The sequence below is a fragment of the Blennius ocellaris genome (genome assembly GCF_963422515.1).
Source record: "Blennius ocellaris genome assembly, chromosome: 17".
Classification (NCBI taxonomy): Eukaryota; Metazoa; Chordata; class Actinopteri; order Blenniiformes; family Blenniidae; genus Blennius; species Blennius ocellaris.
In genome coordinates, this window is record NC_137666.1 from 24,702,233 (window position 1) to 24,722,205 (window position 19,973).

General features: G+C 48.0%; 1 protein-coding gene across 1 annotated transcript in view; it reads right to left on the reverse strand.

The window, feature by feature from the left end:
• Nucleotides 1–11,193: 11,193 nt before the first annotated feature.
• The window catches only part of LOC308142765 (tight junction protein 2-like), a 67,756-nt gene continuing 58,976 nt past the window's right edge, over nucleotides 11,194–19,973 (reverse strand). Inside the window, exons 21-23 of the mRNA XM_080513335.1 lie at nucleotides 16,815–17,234; nucleotides 16,196–16,281; nucleotides 11,194–14,903 (exon numbers count right to left, since the gene is read on the reverse strand). Of these exons, the coding sequence (XP_080369461.1) occupies nucleotides 14,807–14,903; nucleotides 16,196–16,281; nucleotides 16,815–17,234 (603 nt within the window). The 3' untranslated portion in view covers nucleotides 11,194–14,806. The remainder of the gene's footprint in view (nucleotides 14,904–16,195; nucleotides 16,282–16,814; nucleotides 17,235–19,973) is intronic.

A 19,973-nucleotide genomic window follows, 5' to 3' on the forward strand; every position in this document is an offset into this window, starting at 1 on the left:
GTAACTAGTCTAAAAGTCTAAAAGACTAAAAAATGAACCCCTGCAGATAGTGAACTTCAAATATAATTTCAAATAGAAAGTGTGCGTCACTAAAAAGAAAAATAAAAAAAAACAAAACATGAACTACTCCAATGAATACCGGATGGAATAAATGGCATCATGGCTGACAGAACGCCAGTAACAGCATAAAACTACTACTAATATCAATAATAATAACGAATGCGCATTAAATGTAATATTGCAGTTTTAAAGCACTGCTTGGTACATAAGAGCCATTCCAGATCAGCACATCCTTTATAGACAGTCGGTGTGTATGTAAACGTACAGACTCACCCGGTAATATGAATGAAACTTGAAAGTAATGATGGCAGTAATGTCCTTGTAAGAAACTGAAAAAACAGCCTCTTTATTTGGTGATTGTCTTGATGAAGGACTTGGCCTCTTCTGGGGAGGTAAAGTCTCGCTGTGCGCAGTCGGGCCGGGTGCAGTAAGCCGAACCGGACTCCCGGGATCTCACGCAGCTGGCGGCGGACGTCGTTGAAAGCGGCGCGGGCCCGTGCAGTCTTGGTGGTGTCATCAGGGAAGACGGAGATGGTCATGTTTCAAAGATTCACGCGTTGTAATTCCCTCGCTTTCTTGAGAATATCGGAGCAATCCTTGAAATAATGCAGCTTTGCCACTATGGCACGGGGACGATCGCCGGGCCTGGGCCTCGGCATAAGGGACCGGTGAGCCCTGTCCACCAGCGGCTCCCTGTCCAGTTTCAAAGCTTCCATTAGTAGCTTGGCCACACCGGCGGGGGAGAGGGGGGCGGGGTCGTCCTCCGGAACGCCGATAATCCGTATGTTCTGACGGCGAGCTCTGGACTCTAGTTCCTCACATTTATTTTCCAGCTTTCCATATTCTTTAGACAGATGTTCAACTTTGTTTTGGAGAGTGACGATGTCATCTGTACAAGTAGAGAGGGACTGTTCATCTCAGCAACTGTAACTTTGAGCCCCGAAACTTCCGCCTGCACTGAGGAACTAGTGCCAGAAAGTTGTGTTTTTAAGGCCAGCAGCTCAGTCTTCATGGAACAGAGATTCTCACTTAAAGCTGTTTGAAGCTCGGCTCTGAATACTGTCACAACCTCATTTCGGAGAGCGAGGAGAAGTTGGGTTTTGAGTGCGGTGATGTGAGCAGTCGGTGTGCAGCTCGGCTCCGCGGGGGAACTTGAATCACTCTGGGGCGAGGAGGCGGCGTTTGCACCAGGCCGCTGGTTAGGCTGGGTGTTGTTTCCCGCTTTGTTAAGCTTTGGTGGCATTTTAACGGGAAAAAAGTGAGGCGTACAAGTCGGAGAAAGAGTAGTTCAAGTTTAAAAAGTAAAAAAATACAAAAATAGTGCACATATATAAAGGTCGCTTTCACTCTGCAGGAGCTCCACTACACGTGTCCTACTCCATGTCTCGCCAAGCCGGAAGTCCCCACTAATAGCATTTTGAGGAAATATTTAAATTGCGCAAAGACAAAAAAGACAAACTTGAGATTGCGCGCTCAAAAATCATTTCTGCGCTCAGATTCTTCCTCTGTGCTCAACCTCTCTCTCTCTCTCTCTCTCTCTCTCTCTCTCTCTCTCTCTCTCTCTCTCTCTCTCTCTCTCTCTCTCTCTCTCTCTCTCTCTCTCTCGCTCTCTCTCTCGCTCACATCTCTCCACGCTCAAGTCCTGCTGTGCGCTCGCTCAATATGTCCAAAACCCAAATGTGACAGACACAAGTTGTCCACCAATCACATAAATTCGCGGCGGGCGTTGAATTCTGATTGGTTACTTCGGTTTCTGGAAGTGCCTCATAACCAACGAAGAAGAAGAAGAGGGAAAAACAAACTGCGAGGGAAAACAGAAATAAGGAAAACTAAAGATAGGTTTTCCCTCGCGGTTTGTTTTTCCCTCTTCTTCTTCTTTTTCTTCTTCGTTGGTTATGAGGCACTTCCAGAATCCGAAGTAACCAATCAGAGTTCATCGCCCACCCCGAATTTCTGTGATTGGTGGACAACCGTGTCTGTCACATTTGGGCTTTGCACGTTTTGAGCGAGCGTACAGCAGAACATGAGCGGAGGTGGAGAGATTTGAGCGAGCGAGAGAGAGAGAGAGAGGTTGAGCGATAGAGAGAGAGAGGTTGAGCGCAGAGGAAGAATCTGAGTGCAGAAAGGATTTTTGAGCGCAATCTCAAGTTTTTCTTTGCGCAATTTAAATATTTCCTCAAAATGCTATTAGTGTGCTTGCACAATACATTTTTTTGCGCTCAAATTTTCCCATCGCTCGCTCAGAATTTTGGCACAAATATAACCTCATAGTTGTGTGATTCACTAAAAATTCTGTCACTCTCAACAAGTTTGCAATAAACCTCTTGGAACTGTCTGCACTTTACAGCTCCCAGCTTCAGGAACCCGTTGAGGTGCTGTCCAGCAATTCTATGTTCTTCATGCTATTATTGTTGCGTAATCACTGCGCCTACATTTGTAGCAGGACTGCGCTCTGGGTGGCTTTGCCTCCTTACGTCTCCGAACTGCAGTGGGACAGAGGCTCAAGGAGGGACATCACGGAGGAGAGTGACATCACCGAGGAGTGACATCATGGAGGAGAGTGACATCACCGAGGAGAGTGACATCATGGAGGAGAACGACATCACCGAGGAGTGACATCATGGAGGAGAGTGACATCATGGAGGAGAGTGACATCACCGAGGAGTGACATCATGGAGGAGAGTGACATCATGGAGGAGAGTGACATCACTGAGGAGTGACATCATGGAGGAGAACGACATCACCGAGGAGTGACATCATGGAGGAGAGTGACATCACTGAGGAGTGACATCATGGAGGAGAACGACATCACCGAGGAGTGACATCATGGAGGAGAGTGACATCACTGAGGAGTGACATCATGGAGGAGAACGACATCACCGAGGAGTGACATCATGGGGGCCAGAGGAGAGTGACATCACGGAGGAGAGCGACGTCATGGAGGAGTGACATCATGGAGGAGAGTGACATCATAGTGGATGAACCAACCAGAGCACCCCACCTGTTAGAGGGGAGGGGCTTGTGCTCACCTCCAGGTAAATCAGAAGCCTCTGTCGGATCGTTCCTCACCTCGGGTCAACAACCAGTTGTCCTGGGTGATGTGAGGAACGTTGAGATCCAGCAGAGGAAAGGAGAGAGAGGACGTCCAGGGAGGCCGGATGGCCAAAGGAAGCTTTGTTAAGCACTGAAGGGGTTAATACTTGAAGCTTTGGTGACATCTGGTGGCCCAAAGTATGAAGAGCATCTTGAAGTCACTCAATCACGGTCGACCACTGCAGAGTTGAGTTAACGGCTTCTGTTTAACATCACGTGACAGTTGTCTGATATCAGGCTATTGTTGTGCTGTGAACATGAATGTTCTGAGTGAAAAGATATTGTCATGTTTACTTGAGTAACAAATAATTATGCTGAATGAGTTTTCCTTGTTTAATCACGTGCCATGGTGTGGCCTCCCTGTGCTTGTGACTTCTTGATGTTTGTAAACACAATAGAAAATTATATCATAATAATGTACAACACAATCTTATAATGAGGCGGGAGTACTGGGTGTGGAAGTGATGCTTATGAGCTGATAAAAGAAACACATGGGATAAGGTTGTTTTATTTGGTTTTTATTCATGAAAATTATTTTTCCACAGTCCGAGGGCCGAGTCTCTTTCTTTTGTTAGATACAATTTCTCCTACCCTGGCTGCTGGCGATCATTGTCAGTCTACTGCCAGGGGGGATGGTGGTGTTGTCAGGAGACCTGATACCGATCCACTGGATGGGATTGGACCATCCCCAGTTCAAACTAGTTTTAGTTTCACATTTCATTGTATTTTTCACTCGCACGTTTCATTAAATTGACTTCATGTTGAGATTGTCATCAGTTTCAGTTCTGAGGGTTTGATCTTGTAAAAATACAGACATTTCATTCCACACACTGTGACACAACAAAGAAACAATTTGAAGTGTAAATTTAAAGGTTATTACAGTAATATTTTACCAGGATTATTTATCAGGATGGAACTGGACTGTATGTGGTCCCTGAAGTACATTACATCTTATTTAATCATATTCTTGCATACACCTTATGTCACGGATCACGGACAGGACCCAAGTGCAGGACTCTGGAGGCAGGCTGGATTCAAACAAGTCTTTTATTTGCGGACAGCACAGACCGATGAATCGTAGGTTGCTCCTTGACGTGAGGAGCACAGCAGGCTTGACTCCAATGACTGGACAGGACAGACGAGACATGGAAGACTAGCACAGGACCGGACGGACGGGACATCGCTAACAAACAAACCAACACACAGACAGGACATATATAGGGCAGGGTGATTACCAGAAGTGGCCACAGGTGAGGTGCTGACAGCCCAGACCTATGGCCCGCCCACTCTTAAAGGGGACCTCACCCTACACCCTGACAGTACCCCCCCCTCCACGACCGGCTCCAGACGGCCCAGGCATCTCAGGATGCTGCCTGTGGAAATCCCTGATCATGCCTGGGTCCAAAATGTCCCTAGCAGGTACCCAGGCACGTTCCTCAGGGCCATACCCCTCCCAGTCAACCAGGTATTGGAACCCCCGCCCACGCCGGTGAGCTGCCAGGAGCCGCCTGACAGTGAAAACCTCCTCACCCTCTACAATACGGGGAGGAGGAGGGGCTCTTGAGGAGGGAACTAGGGGGCTTTCCCGGGCAGGTTTAACCTTTGACACATGAAAGGTGGGGTGGACGCGAAGCGAGCGGGGCAAACGAAGACGGACTGCAGATGGACCAACCAGCTTAATTATTGGATAAGGTCCAATAAACCTTGACGCCAGCTTCTTTGCCACAAAGAAAAATCCCGCCCCTGCAGGGGAGGACGAGGGTCTGATTATCCCAGCCTCTAAGCCAGACTCAATGTACTCTTTCATGGCCTGATTCTCGGGTTGGGAACAGGGGAGGTTGGTAACCGTACACACACTCAAAGGGAGACAGCCCAGTGGATGAACAGGGAAGGGAATTGTGCGCGCATTCCACCCAGACTAACTGCCTGTACCAAGCAGCTGGGCTGTCAGAGACCAGACACCGAAGTATGGACTCCAGCTCCTGGTTCACCCTCTCCGTCTGGCCATTAGACTCTGGGTGGTACCCGGACGAAAGGCTCACCGTAGTTCCCAACAGCCTGCAAAACTCCCTCCAAAACCGAGACACGAACTGAGGCCCCCTGTCCGAGACAATGTCCCTTGGGAACCCGTGAAGACGGAACACGTGTCTCAGCATGACCTCCGCCAGCTCCTTGGCTGATGGGAGCTTTGTCAAGGGTACAAAGTGGGCCATCTTGGAAAACCGGTCCACTACGGTGAGGATGGTGGTAAACCCTTCTGCGTCCGGGAGGCCAGTGGCAAAGTCAATGGACAGGTCTGCCCATGGTCGGGTGGGTACTGGGAGCGGCTGCAACAGACCAGAGGGGCGAGACCGCGAGGTCTTGTTACGCGCGCAGACAGGGCAAGCCCGGACATACTCACGGACTTCCCTGCTCATCTCTGGCCACCAGAAACGCTGTCTTGCCACAAACAGTGTGCGCTGAGTTCCTGGGTGGCAAGGCAGAAGGTTAGTGTGGGCCCATTGAATGACACTACATCGTACCGGGGGACACACAAACAGGCGGTTGGGAGGACAACCTGGCGGCACCGTCACCCCCTCCAGAGCCCGCCGAACCTGCTCCTCAATCTCCCACGTCACCGCCCCCACCACACAGGTCGGAGGTAAAATTGGCGTGGGGGAACGAGGAGCAGGATCCGGCTCAAAGGCCCGGGAAAGGGCATCAGGCTTCACGTTCTTAGACCCCGGCCGATACGACACCACAAAGTCGAACCGGGTGAAGAACAGCGCCCACCGGGCCTGCCGAGAATTTAATCGTTTGGCCGACTTGATGTACTCGAGGTTTCGATGGTCGGTCCATACCACAAACGGGTGCTCAGCGCCCTCCAGATAATGCCTCCACTCCTCCAACGCAGCCTTGATGGCCAGGAGCTCTCGATTGCCGATGTCATAGTTCTCCTCAGCCGGGGTCAGCCGCCTGGAGAAAAAGGCACAAGGGTGCAGCTTCCCATCCTTACTGCTGCGCTGAGAGAGCACTGCCCCGACCCCGACATCTGAAGCGTCCACCTCCACCACAAACTGCCGTCCAGGGTCCGCGACACCAAGCACGGGAGATGAGGTGAACCTGGCCCTGAGCTCAGAAAACGCCTGCTCAGCCGAGGGACCCCAAGAAAACGGGACCTTGGGGGAAGTCAAGGTATGTAGTGGCGCCGCGACGGAGCTGAATCCCCTGATATACCGCCGGTAGAAGTTAGCAAACCCCAAAAATCGTAATAATTGTTTGCGGTTACCCGGGGTCGGCCAATCCGCTACAGCCCTGACCTTCTCTCTGTCCATCTCCACCCTCCCCTCTGAGATGACGTGTCCGAGAAAAGAAACTGTGGGAGCATGAAAAACACTTTTCTCGGCTTTGACAAACAAATTATTGCTGAGAAGACGCTCCAAAACAAAACGAACATGCTTGACATGACTGGCAGGATCCGGAGAAAAAATCAGAATGTCGTCGAGGTAAACAAACAGAAACTTATTCAATGCGTCTCTCAGCACATCATTGACGAGATTCTGGAACACTGCGGGAGCATTGCATAAACCGAATGGCATCACCAAATACTCGTAATGGCCCGAAGGTGTGTTAAATGGCGTTTTCCACTCGTCCCCGTGCCTAATCCGGACCAGGTGGTAAGCATTGCGCAAGTCCAGCTTAGTAAAGACCTTGGCTCCCTGCAGGCGTTCAAAGGCCGAAGTCATGAGGGGTAGTGGGTAGCGGTTTTTAATGGTTATCTCGTTGACTTTCCACTGACGTGTGTCGATGAGAAAGGTCGTGGAGACCCGCCGTTAAACCAGACAACTGCTCGTCGTGTTGAGTGAGCCGGTCTTCCTGCTGGCCAACTGCTCCTAGCAGCTGGTGACCAGAGTCCGCTGGGTCCATGATGGTTGGTTTGTTCTGTCACGGATCACGGACAGGACCCAAGTGCAGGACTCTGGAGGCAGTCTGGGTTCAAACAAGTCTTTTATTTGCGGACAGCACAGACCGATGATTCACAGGTTGCTCCTTGACATGAGGAGCACAGCAGACTGGACTCCAACGACTGGACAGGACAGACGAGACATGGAAGACTAGCACAGGACCGGACGGACGGGACATCGCTAACAAACAAACCAACACTGAACAAACACACAGACAGGACATATATAGGGCAGGGTGATCACACAAAGTGGCCACAGGTGAGGTGCTGACAGCCCAGACCTATGGCCCGCCCACTCTTAAAGGGGACCTCACCCTACACCCTGACACCTTATACACATGTGTCTATATATTTATATTGCATACATCTTATATACATGTGTATGTATATATGTATTGTATATGTCTTGTATTGGTTCAGTTATTTGCTTTTAAATGACCAGAACCTATTTGGTGTTTGGTTCGTTCAATATCGACTGGTGCTACAAGTTGGCTGACCAGGAGCCACCAAACTGCTAAAGCTGGAGGAAATACTGCTAAAATATTCATTTATACTCTTTCTCTCTTTCCCTGGCTCTCCTGTGTGTGTGTGTGTGTGTGTGTGTGTGTGCGTGCGTGCGTTCGCGTGTGCATGCCTGGCTGTGTGCTCACCTGTGTGTTCTCTCTCTCTCTCACTGGGTGTTACTGTCTCTCTGTCTCTCATGTGTGTATTACACTATACTTTTACCACTTAGTTCATGTAATAAGTTCACAAATTTGTTTCCAGAAGTATTCAAAGTGGTGGACCGGCACTCTAACAAAACCCAGACTTAATCTAGATGTTTATTAATTAGTTTATGATTTTGTTATTTTGCTGATCTTGAAGAGAAACAGTTTCACCAAAAGCAAAAAGTATGTTCTAAAAATAGTCTTTGAATTTAAATGTAGTCTCTGTTAAGTCAGCAATAATTCTGTGTTTTACTTTTTAATTGATTGACGGCACTAATATATATATATATATATATATATATATATATATATATATATATATATATATATATATGTATACATGTATATATATGTAGGGATTTATTACCTCATATTTATCACTATTTATGTTTTGGTTGGCTATCAATAATGATTAATAATTATCAAAGATAGTTATTAATAATGTTGTTGAAATTTTACCTGATCTGTATCAGAACCTCGGAACTCCACCTGTCTTAACAGGAAATGATAGCCAATTCAGTTCTATCAGTCTCATAAGATATACTAAGCAATTAATCAGGAATTTGAATTAATAGTTAAATTAATTACAATTACCAGAATTAACAGTAAAGGTTGAAGGATTTTGGAGTTCTTGACACAGAAGAGTCGACATTTCATTCTCCTTTGTGCTCATTAATAAAACAGCAAGTATGATTCCAAACATATATTTATTCACAATAAAAACAAATAAAACACAGATTCTAACTACCTATATACAGCTGGGTGTGTGTGTGTGTGTGTGTGTGTGTGTGTGCGTGTGTGTGTGTGTGTGTGTTTGTGTGTGTGTGTGTGTGTGCGTGTGTGTGGAGAAAAGAGAGAGAGGTGGAGGGAGTGTGTGTGTGTGAGATGTGCGATGGAACTACAAAACAAGATGGCGGGTCACAAGAAACTACATCCAAATGGAGGTTATCAGAGCAGGAAGTCTGTCCTGGGTCTCCACCATGTGCTGGAGAACAATGGAACATGGAAGCTAGTCTTTAGCGTCTGCTTCCTGTGTGTCTCTGCTAAAAGACCATTTCTAGAATGAGTTGATGTGAAAGAGACTTGTTTTGTAAAACGTCAGGAGTCGTCAGATGGTGTTCAGTTACTGTGTGATGTTGTCTTTGATGTGATATGTGTAGGATTGTGAGTTAACTAGTTAGTAAAGCAAAGATTAGCATGCAGACCCTGTGTCTGTGGCAGAGCTAACGTTGGTTTACAGGTTGATAACTGCTCCTAATATCATTATCTATAGAACTCAATCACTGTAACAGAATCAACACATCTTCATAAAGTTAAACAGTTCTATCATAGCATCAGGTTTAACTAATCTCAGGTAAAGCCCAGTTGTTGTTCCCACTTCCTTGAAGGAGTTCAGTTGTTGTCCTGCTGGAGGGAAGCTGGTGTCTTCTCCTGTAGTTAGCACCTCCTGCTAACTGTGGTTGCTGGTTCTGCAGGCTGAGGAGAAGAAGATGAAGTTGATGTTTCAGGAGTCCTTCTTTGCAGCTCCTGGTTGTTCCTTTTGTCCAGACTGAGGAGCTGATCGCTCAGGTCTGTGATGGTTTTCCTGCTGGTTGAGGAAAACACAAAGAAGTTGCTCTCCAGCAACTCACCTCCTCGGAGTGTAGTCGTGCAAGAGAGGAGTGGAGGCCCCCTGGTTACAGGCCTCTGGTGTTAGCTGTGTGCTAACGCTGGGTGAGCTGAGCTGCTGGGAAGCAGCTCTTCAGCAACTCACCTCCTCGGAGTTTAGTCTTGCAAGAGAGAGAATGGAGAGACTGAATGCCTTTTGTTGCATGAATGTTGATTCGGAGGTGTCAAAGCCTGAGAGCTTCAACCAATCAGTGACTGGCTGATTGCATGGGGGAAGAGTCTTGTGAGCAGAAAGGGGGGGGGGGGTCCTGCAGAAGCCCCCCCCCTCACTCCGTGTGAAAGACAATCACATTCCTGGGTCAGAATTCATATGTCATGACTGTCTATCATGACATATGACAATTGTCTTTTCCTCCAAATGAACAAACTTTCTGTGGTCCTGTGAGATCCCAACACACACACACACACATATATATATATATATATTTAGTACTGTCAATCAATAAACAAAATTACTTAATTAATTGCATATTTTCTGTAATTGCATTGTTTTTCTCCTGAAGACTGAAGCTTGTAATGATGTTTATTCAGGAAAAACCACGGAATGAATGTCGACTCAACGCACAGACACTATATTTTAATGAAGACAGGTTAGAGATGCTGTTGTCATGGAGACAGGTAGAGGTGTTGTCATGAACACAGGTTAGAGGTGCTGATGTCATGGAGACAGGTTAGAAGTGTTGTTGTCATGGAGACAGGTTGGAGTGTTGTCACGGAGACAGGTTAGAGGTGTCGTCATGGAGACAGGTTAGAGGTGTCATCATGGAGACAGAGGTGTCGTCACGGAGACGGGTTAGAGGTGTCGTCACGGAGACAGGTTAGACGTGTCGTCATGGAGACAGGTTAGAGGTGTCGTCATGGAGACAGGTTAGAGGTGTCGTCATGGTGACAGGCTAGAGGTGTCGTCATGGAGACAGGTTAGCGGTGTCGTCATGGAGACAGGTTAGAGGTGTCGTCATGGTGACAGGTTAGAGGTGTCGTCGTGGAGACAGGTTTGACGTGTCGTCGTGGAGACAGGTTTGACGTGTCGTCGTTGTGACAGGTTAGAGGTGTCGTCATGGAGACAGGTTAGAGGTGTCGTCATGGAGACAGGTTAGAGGTGTCGTCATGGTGACAGGCTAGAGGTGTCGTCATGGTGACAGGCTAGAGGTGTCGTCATGGTGACAGGTTAGAGGTGTCGTCATGGAGACAGGTTAGAGGTGTCGTCGTGGTGACAGGCTAGAGGTGTTGGCATCGACTGATTGTCTGCCTGAAGGTCATATTATTAATCTGACTGATAAGATATTATCGATCTCATTGATAATTAGGTGATGATAGTGATAGCGTTTATTCAACTCAATCAGCAAAATGTGAGGAAGCAACAGTGCAGAGGTGGTCACACTGAACGTCCAGTGCAGGTCACACTGAACGTCCAGTGCAGGTCACACTGATCGTCCAGTGCAGGTCACACTGAACGTCCAGTGCAGGTCACACTGAACGTCCAGTGCAGGTCACACTGAACGTCCAGTGCAGGTCACACTGAACGTCCAGTGCAGGTCACACTGAACGTCCAGTGCAGGTCACACTGAACGTCCAGTGCAGGTCACACTGAACGTCCAGTGCGCTCAGAAGCAATTGGTGGAGAAACGACACAAAGAGATTTTCTCTCTGAAAACAGACGAAAAGCAATGGACTTAGAAGGACTTTTCTTCTCCTGCTGTCGGAGCTAAAAACAGACACACATCAGGTCCACCACTTTATTTTCAAATGTGCACAGACAGTGGACTGTTGGTCAATGGCAAGGCCTCTGTTCCAGCGCCAGCGGACAGAAGATAAACCAGAGTAGACGGTGGAACCAGAAACTACTGCTGCTTGCTCTGACTGACGGAGGACGGAGAGACACCAGACTGACTCTGTAGTTTGACACGAGTTTTCCAGGACAGAGGATCAGTGTAAGCCTGAGAAGCAGCAGCCTCTTGGACCAACAAGGACCGTCGGAGCTGATGGCTTCGTAAACATGGCAAAGACTGAAGGTCTGAGAAGAAACTTCCAGGAAGCAGAAGGTCTGAGAGGACACCTCCAGGAAGCACACTGAGGCAGAAGCTCCAGTGACTTGTCCTTCACTCGAAGCTTGAAGTGACTCGAACTTCAAGCATTTTGCCCACTTTTATCCCGAGATAATGTCAGATGACGAGAAAGGCTCCGTTGTTAAACCCATCATGCTGTGGAAACATAATTCTCTGAGGGAAACATTCAGAATGGGTGTGGCTGACAGCCTCAGGATCCCACAGACATGTAGGTGTCGGCAGTGATAACCCATGTGGCTGTACAGACAGAAGAGGGCGCCACCTGCATAAAAGAAACCAGTTGGAAGGCAAAAGTCCCCACATGACTGGCTGAGACGGTTCAGCTGGAGCCAGCACTTCTGTCTGACCCCTCACCCCGACACACCCCCCCAGGGGGCAGCAAAACTTCTTCAACTGGGATCAAGTGATTGATGAGTCCAGAGCTGGTGGGCGACGCTGGCAACGTTTCACACTTGCGTTTGCAGGAGGTCCGTGGTTCCGTGTGGCCTGTCGGTCACAAACTTTGTCATGTTCAGTATGTCTCAGAAAAAAATCCTGTTTCAAACAGGGGCTAAATACGAGCTTCACTCCAACATGCATAGGTAGAAGAAGAAATAACAGTTCACTTCCAGTCAGTTCTGACTTTAAATAGTATTCCAAGATACCCTGAAAGCCCTGGTCCCACACACTGACGCCGTCCTCCTCCAGACGGACCGCAGGGGGTCGGTCAGCAGCTGGACAGGAAGTCGATCCTGGTATCAACATACACAGACCGCGTGTCAGCTGGAGGTCAGTCGTGTGTCACGTGTTGGTTTCCAGTGCTCGGCGCTGTCCTGCAGCCTCTGGATCAGAAAGGTCTAAAACAATCAAAATCACCTTCGACTCTATCATTCTGAAGTAGTTTTCAATCAGGTGGTTCAGGAGGAAGGATTCTGACTCAATGGTACTTTGTTTTGAGAGGTACTGTAATATTCCCCAGTCGACAAGTCAGTTTTTATCAAACCAATTTTGGTGTGTCCTACATCACGAAGCAAATTATATCAGAAAACACAGTGGTACATACCATGTTTGGCCACTCGATGTCACTGAATGACAACAGACAAATTTGTATCCCCACTGGAACTGCCAGATTGACAAAACTGTCTCCAAAAAAATTAAGTACACACAATAATTTAAATAAACTAAAAGCTCAAGTAGAAAACAGAAACAGAGCAGCTGCTGCTCGTGGAAAAATAACTGAAGGTGCAACTGATCTCTGCACAGTCACTTACAGTCACGACAAAACCATGATTTCTATTCATTTTAAAAACCATTCCAACGTTATGTCAGTTCTCCATCAATAAACTGATGGAGCAACATTGTGATCAGGGTCAATCCAAGTCATTTTACTTCCTGTAAAAACACTCAAAGCGTTCAGAGATTTTGACGATCCACGAGACGGAAACTGTCTTCTAGAAGCTGTGAGCAGCCAAATCAAATAAAAAATGCCAAAAGCTCCTGACTGCAGCCACATCACTGTGGTACAGCTGCCTCGCAGTACATATATGGCTACATGTTTAGCATGGTGTTAACTTGTCTGATCCGCGCAACACTCCGTCGCTCATCAGGCTACGCTACCAGCATGCTATGCTACCAGGATGCTACGAGTTGTGCTTTGGCTTCAGTCTCTGAGCGTCAGCTCGACCTCTGACCCTCGGGCTCACATGGACACAGCTGGCGAGAGCGTTGAACATATTGTCTGTAGGCTGATGGCACACGTCACGATTCACAGCCGCAAACAGGAAGAAGACCCTCGTCAAAAGCTCAAGTCCTGGGATGAAACCCAGAAGTGATTTATCTTCTCGTCTGTTCTGGACGCAGCAGGTCTGTGATTAAATCTTGGAATTAAACTTGCAAACAAACACAGACTTCCTGTTTTACTGTACTTTTTTCCTCCCGTGTTTTTGTGTTAGCAGCTGAGACGCGTTGGTAGCATGTTTTAGTTGAGACGTGTTGGTAACGTGTTGTAGTTGTGATGTGTTGGTCGCGTGCTGAAGTTGTGATGTGTTAGCATCGTGTTGTAGTTGAGACATGTAGCATGTTGTAGTTGTGACGTGTTGGTAGCGTGTTGAACTTGAGACACATTGGTGGTGTGTTGTTGAGACGTGTTGGTAGCGTGTTGTAATTGAGACGCATTGGTAGCGTGTTGTGGTTGAGACGCGTTGGTAGCGTGTTATAATTGAGACGTGTTGGTAGCGTGTTGTAACTGAGACGCATTGGTAGCGTGTTGTAACTGAGACGCGTTGGTAGCGTGTTGTAACTGAGACGCGTTGGTAGCGTGTTATAATTGAGACGTGTTGGTAGCGTGTTGTAACTGAGACGCATTGGTAGCGTGTTGTAACTGAGACGCGTTGGTAGCGTGTTGTAACTGAGACGCGTTGGTAGCGTGTTATAATTGAGACGTGTTGGTAGCGTGTTGTAACTGAGACGCGTTGGTAGCGTGTTGTAACTGAGACGCATTGGTAGCGTGTTGTAACTGAGACGTGTTGGTAGCGTGTTGTAACTGAGACGTGTTGGTAGCGTGTTGTAACTGAGACGTGTTGGTAGCGTGTTGTGGTTGAGACATGTTGGTAGCGTGTTGTATTTGTAGCGTGTTGGCTGATGGTGTTAAGGTTGCGGTGTCAGTGGTTCCCTGGTTTCCCTGTGAGCTCGACAGCAGCGAAGGTTTTTATTCGGGCCGGGTGGCCGAGGGGCGGAGCGAGGAAAACCCAAACCTCGAGGGAATACCAAAATAAAAGGCACTTCAAAAAAGTGTAACAAATTCCAGTGTTACTAGAGAGAATATATACTGTATATATATATATGTATATAAATATAGAGTTAGAATAGATAGATACTATAGGTATACACAGATATATGGAGATAAACATACATACATATAACTGGCTGATTAGTTATAGAAGCATAGAAAAGGAAGGTGAGACGTGTGACAAAGCGTTGTGGTCATTTGGTTTGTTGAGGTTTTGTGGGAGCAAAACTCGTGGCGAGAGGTTTCAGTTGCTGTGCACTAACTGAAAGTTGCATAGGCAAGAAAAGAAGAGTCTGGTGATCACCCTGTTCAGATCCTCAAATTGATCTGAAAACAAAGCCGACAGGAAGAGGAAGAGGAAGAGTGTGACTCTGTGAGGTTCGTCCAGAAGTTCCTCAGCAGCAGGAGTCACTGTAAAGTCTGCTGACTTGTGCTGGTGGGAGACGGAATGGCCTGTAGTGCCCCACACACTCAGCAACAACCGGACGCTGGGTGGCGCCCCCTACAGTTCGGTGTCGTTGTACTGGTGGGAGCCGGCGGAGAAGTATCCAGGAGTCTCCTCGGGTGGAGGAGTGTGGGCTTCAGGACAGCAGCTGGAGCTGGAAGCAAAAACAGAGTGTGACCGTCAGCGGGTGATGCCCCGTGTGAGCAAACACCTGCACCGCCCCCTCCACCTCCCTCGCCACCTCCACCTCCCCCGCTGGCTCGGCGTAGTCAACCTCACACAGCACACCATTCATGTTAGCAAACGTAGCAAGGATGAACTACACCTTTTATTAAACCTTCCTGAAACAAACTTGAGAGAAACAAACTTTCAGCTGATCAGAACCTCTGGTATGTTGTTTGAACTAATAATGTTTATCCATCATCCGTCATCCATCCATCATTGATCCATCCATCCATAGCAGCAGTGTAGCAGCAGTGTAGCACTGGTGTAGCAGCGGTGTAGCAGCAGAGCAGTGCAGCAGCAGTGTAAGCAGTGGTGTACCAGTGGTGTAGCAGCAGTGCAGCAGCGGTGTCGCAGCAGAACAGTGTAGCAGCAGTGTAGCAGTGTTGTAGCAGCAGAGCAGTGTAGCAGTGGTGTAGCAGTGAAGCAGCAGTGCAGTGATGTAGCAGCAGTATGGCGGTGTAGCAGCAGTGAAGTAGCAGAGCAGTGTAGCAGGTGTAGCATCAGTGTAACGGTGTAGCTGCAGTGAAACAGCAGTGTAAGCAGTGGTGTACCAGTGGTGTAGCAGCAGTGTAGTCGCAGAGCAGTGTAGCATCAGTATAGCGATGTAGCAGCAGTGTAGTAGCAGAGCAGTGTAGCAACATTGTAGCAGTGGGGTAGCAGTGTAGCAGCGGTGTAGCAGTGTAGCAGCGGTGTAGCAGCGGTGTAGCAGTAGAGCAGCAGTGTAGCAGCGGTGTAGCAGTGGTGTAGCAGTGGAGCAACAGTGTAGCAGCGGTGTAGCAGTGTAGCAGCGGTGTAGCAGTAGAGCAGCAGTGTAGGAGCGGTGTAGCAGTGGAGCAACAGTGTAGCAGCGGTGTAGCAGTGGAGCAACAGTGTAGCAGCGGTGTAGCAGTAGAGCAGCAGTGTAGCAGCGGTGTAGCAGTGGAGCAACAGTGTAGCAGCGGTGTAGCAGTGGAGCAGCAGTGTAGCAGTGGAGCAACAGTGTAGCAGCGGTGTAGCAGTGGAGCAGTGGAGCAGCAGTGTAGCAGTGGAGCAACAGTGCAGCAGCGGTGTAGCAGTGGAGCAACAGTGCAGCAGCAGTGTAGCAGTGGAGCAACAGTGTAGCAGCGGTGTAGCAGTGGAGCAACAGTGTAGCAGCGGTGGAGCAGTGGAGCAGTGGAGCAGCAGTGGAGCAGTGCAGCAGCGGTGTAGCAGTGCAGCAGTGGTTGGACAGTGACAACGTACCCGATGGGCTGGGGGCGACTGTGGTCCAGCTTGGCCGTCTTCAGAGGAACAGCGTAGACTTCTGGGTGCTTCTGGGAAATTTCCAGCTGAAATCAGAAAGTACTGTTAGTACTGTTCGAATGACGTTAGCACTATGTTAGTATGATGTTACTACTGTGTTTGTTGTATTGTGTAAGTACTATGTTGTGTAGCTGTTGTGACTAATACCATGTGACTCTACCAGGACGATGTGAGTCAACCAGGTGACTAACTCTTGGCAACATCACTAAACCATGCAAGACCTTCCACCACAACAAGGTAAGTATATCTACGTGTACTTCAATGTGCCCATGTATCTACTTCTATATGTCTGTGTCTATATATGTCTGTGGTCTTCGTCCTGCTTGTCGTTTTGCTGTGGGTACTGGAGTACTTATGACACCCCCTGATGGTACAAAGTGGTGTTACGATATGCAGTGATTCGTCAAAATGCAACTTGATTTAATTATTTTCTTTTAATAGCAGAAATCGTAGGAGGATGTATTTGTGTTTCCATCATTAAAGAGCTGAATTTAATCTTCTGCATCGTCCAGAAAGTGTAACTTTGGCTGTGTGATTGACAGGAGGAAGCGGTACCCACCCTCGCGTTGTGTGCCTGTTGCAGCTCCAGCATTCTATGGGCTCGGACAAAATGGTCCAACTTCTCAAAGGCTTTAATCTTCCCCTGGAAGGACGTGGTGGACGGATCCTCAGTCGGGCTGTCCTCGGCCGGGGGCGAGTGGACGGGAGTGTCCGCAACGTTCCCACAGCTGGGGGGCTTCAACGAGGAGGGGGGGGGCTGGGGTCGGAGGCTGGAGAAAGGGCTGAGGTGGAGAGGGGGGGGCGGGGGGGGCAGGATGGTGGGGGGGTCGTTGTTGCTGCTGGTGGGGCTGCTGCTGGACGGCGAGTCGTAGCTGCGGCCGGAGCTGGGCTGTTTATGGTGGAGCTGGCGGTGGTGGTGGTGGTGGAGAACAGTAGAACTGGACAGGAGAAGAGGGTCGTCCCTCAACGAGAGTTTCACCTGAGCAACAAGCAGACGAAGAGACAATCAGCACTTCCTGTGTTTGAGGATTGTTTGTCTCCATCATGTTCACACACCAGAGATTAGACACACACACCTCCTTTCTGGACCGCCTTCACTCTGGATTCCAATATGTTTTCATATAAATATAAAATTAATCAACAATATGACATAATATGAGCGCAGGCCGACAATAGTGTTGTCATGATTGGATCAATACCCTGTCAGTCATTCCCTCTGCATTACACATCCAATCAGAGGAGAGGAGCTTTAGACCCACAGCCAATCAGAGGAGATTTAGTCCCGCAGCCAATCAGAGGAGAGGAATGAAGGTTTTCCAGTTGACCTGATTTAATCCAGAAGTTTCCTTCTTGGACGAGTGAAAATACAAATCAACCAAAGCCAGCTCTGGGCTTTAGGGTTCAATATGTGGATGGAGTGGCGCCCCCTGCTGACTTCAAGGTTAAATGCTGATTCCAGAGTATTCAACACATGGGAGAATCGGCTTTTCTGTACGTCAGACGTGAATCAGCTTCAGATGACGGACATGTTGAGAAAATGTATTTGTGAAAGTATCGGCCATCGTCTCATGTCTCTTCTTCCTGGCGTCAACGTACCGCCCCGCCCTCTTCGCCCTAAAGCAGGGATCTACTTCTTCCTGGTTCTGAAACTCTGACCTTTGACTTGAAAGAGAGGAAGAATTAAATGGTTTCTGTGTGAAATGAAGAGAAGTGGTGTTACCTCTGTAAAGCAGCATGGTTGGTCTCAATGTTCGAGAAAATAAGGAGGTAGATACTTGGCTGAGTCAGCATAAAACTGACCTGCAGGCTGAGTCAGCATAAAACTGACCTGCAGGCTGAGTCAGCAAAAAAAAAAATGACTGAAAAGGCACCAGCATTCTCCCATAAGAACAAGAAGGAAAGTTCGGCTGACGTCAGCCATCCTGAAAAGAATCCTCGGTCGGCAGCAGAATTCATACTCAGATTCAAGTGCAGCTTATTTTTCACTTCCAGTGTTTTTAGAAACACAATTCACTGAACTGTTTCAGTAATAAAAGAGAAGGTTTGTGTCTGAGTTGGTCTGGTTTAAACGTTTTAACTGCAGAATGTCACAAATTTGAGTGATGCGTTCAGGGGCATCACATAACCCCAAACATGCTACGTGCTACATGCTGACAAGATTTGGGGCTCGTATAGTAGCAGAGCTACATGAGAAACATGATTAAAATATGACTGATGGTCGTTAGCGAGCTGAAATGTGCCTGCAGATCACGGCAGTGCCAAAGTTTCAGCAGTGCGGCACCAAAAGATTCAGCCCGGCCGTTAGCGCAGCCGAACAGAAAACAGCAAAAAACTGGCCTGCAGGCTGAGTCAGCAAAAAAACTGACCTGCAAGCTGAGTCAACAAAAAACTTCTCGGGAACGTGAGCTGGGATTAGACCGTCATGAGACAGGTTAGTTTTGCCCTACCGATGATGTGTTGTTGCAATAGTAATCCTGAATCAGCAAAAAAACTGGCCTGTCAATTGAGTTAGCAGAAAACTGACCTATTGGCTGAGTCAGCAAAAATCTGACCTGCAGGCTGAGTCAGCAAAACATTGAACCTGTTGGTTAAGTCAGCAAAAAACTGACCTGCAGGCTGAGTCAGCAAAAAAAAGACCTGTGGACTGAGTCAGCAAAAAACTGGCCTGTCAGCCGAGTCAGCAAAAAACTGAACTGCAAACTGAGTCACCAAAAACTGACCTGCAGGCTGAGTCAGCAAAAAAAAGACCTGTGGACTGAGTCAGCAAAAAACTGGCCTGTCAGCCAAGTCAGCATAAAACTGACCTGCAGGCGGAGTCAGCAAAAAATTGAACTGCAAGCTGAGTCAGCAAAAAACTGACCTGCAGGCTGAGTCAGCAAAAAACTGACCTGCAGGCTGAGTCAGCAAAAAACTGAACCGCAAGCTGAGTCAGCAAAAAACTGAACTGCAGGCTGAGTCACCAAAAACTGACCTGCAGGCTGAGTCAGCAAAAAATTGGCCTGTCAGCTGAGTCAGCATAAAACTGACCTGCAGGCTGAGTCACCAAAAAATTGAACTGCAAGCTGAGTCAGCAAAAAACTGGCCTGTCAGCTGAGTCAGCATAAAACTGACCTGCAGGCTGAGTCAGCAAAACATTGAACTGCAAGCTGAGTCAGCTAAAAACTGGCCTGTCAGCTGAGTCAGCATAAAACTGACCTGCAGGCTGAGTCAGCAAAAAATTGAACTGCAAGCTGAGTCAGCTAAAAACTGGCCTGTCAGCTGAGTCAGCATAAAACTGACCTGCAGGCTGAGTCAGCAAAAAACTGAACCGCAAGCTGAGTCAGCAAAAAACTGAACTGCAGGCTGAGTCACCAAAAACTGACCTGCAGGCTGAGTCAGCAAAAAATTGGCCTGTCAGCTGAGTCAGCATAAAACTGACCTGCAGGCTGAGTCAGCAAAAAATTGAACTGCAAGCTGAGTCAGCAAAAAACTGGCCTGTCAGCTGAGTCAGCATAAAACTGACCTGCAGGCTGAGTCAGCAAAACATTGAACTGCAAGCTGAGTCAGCTAAAAACTGGCCTGTCAGCTGAGTCAGCATAAAACTGAGCTGCAGGCTGAGTCAGCAAAAAATTGAACTGCAAGCTGAGTCAGCTAAAAACTGGCCTGTCAGCTGAGTCAGCATAAAACTGACCTGCAGGCTGAGTCAGCTAAAAACTGGCCTGTTGGTTGAGTCAGAAAA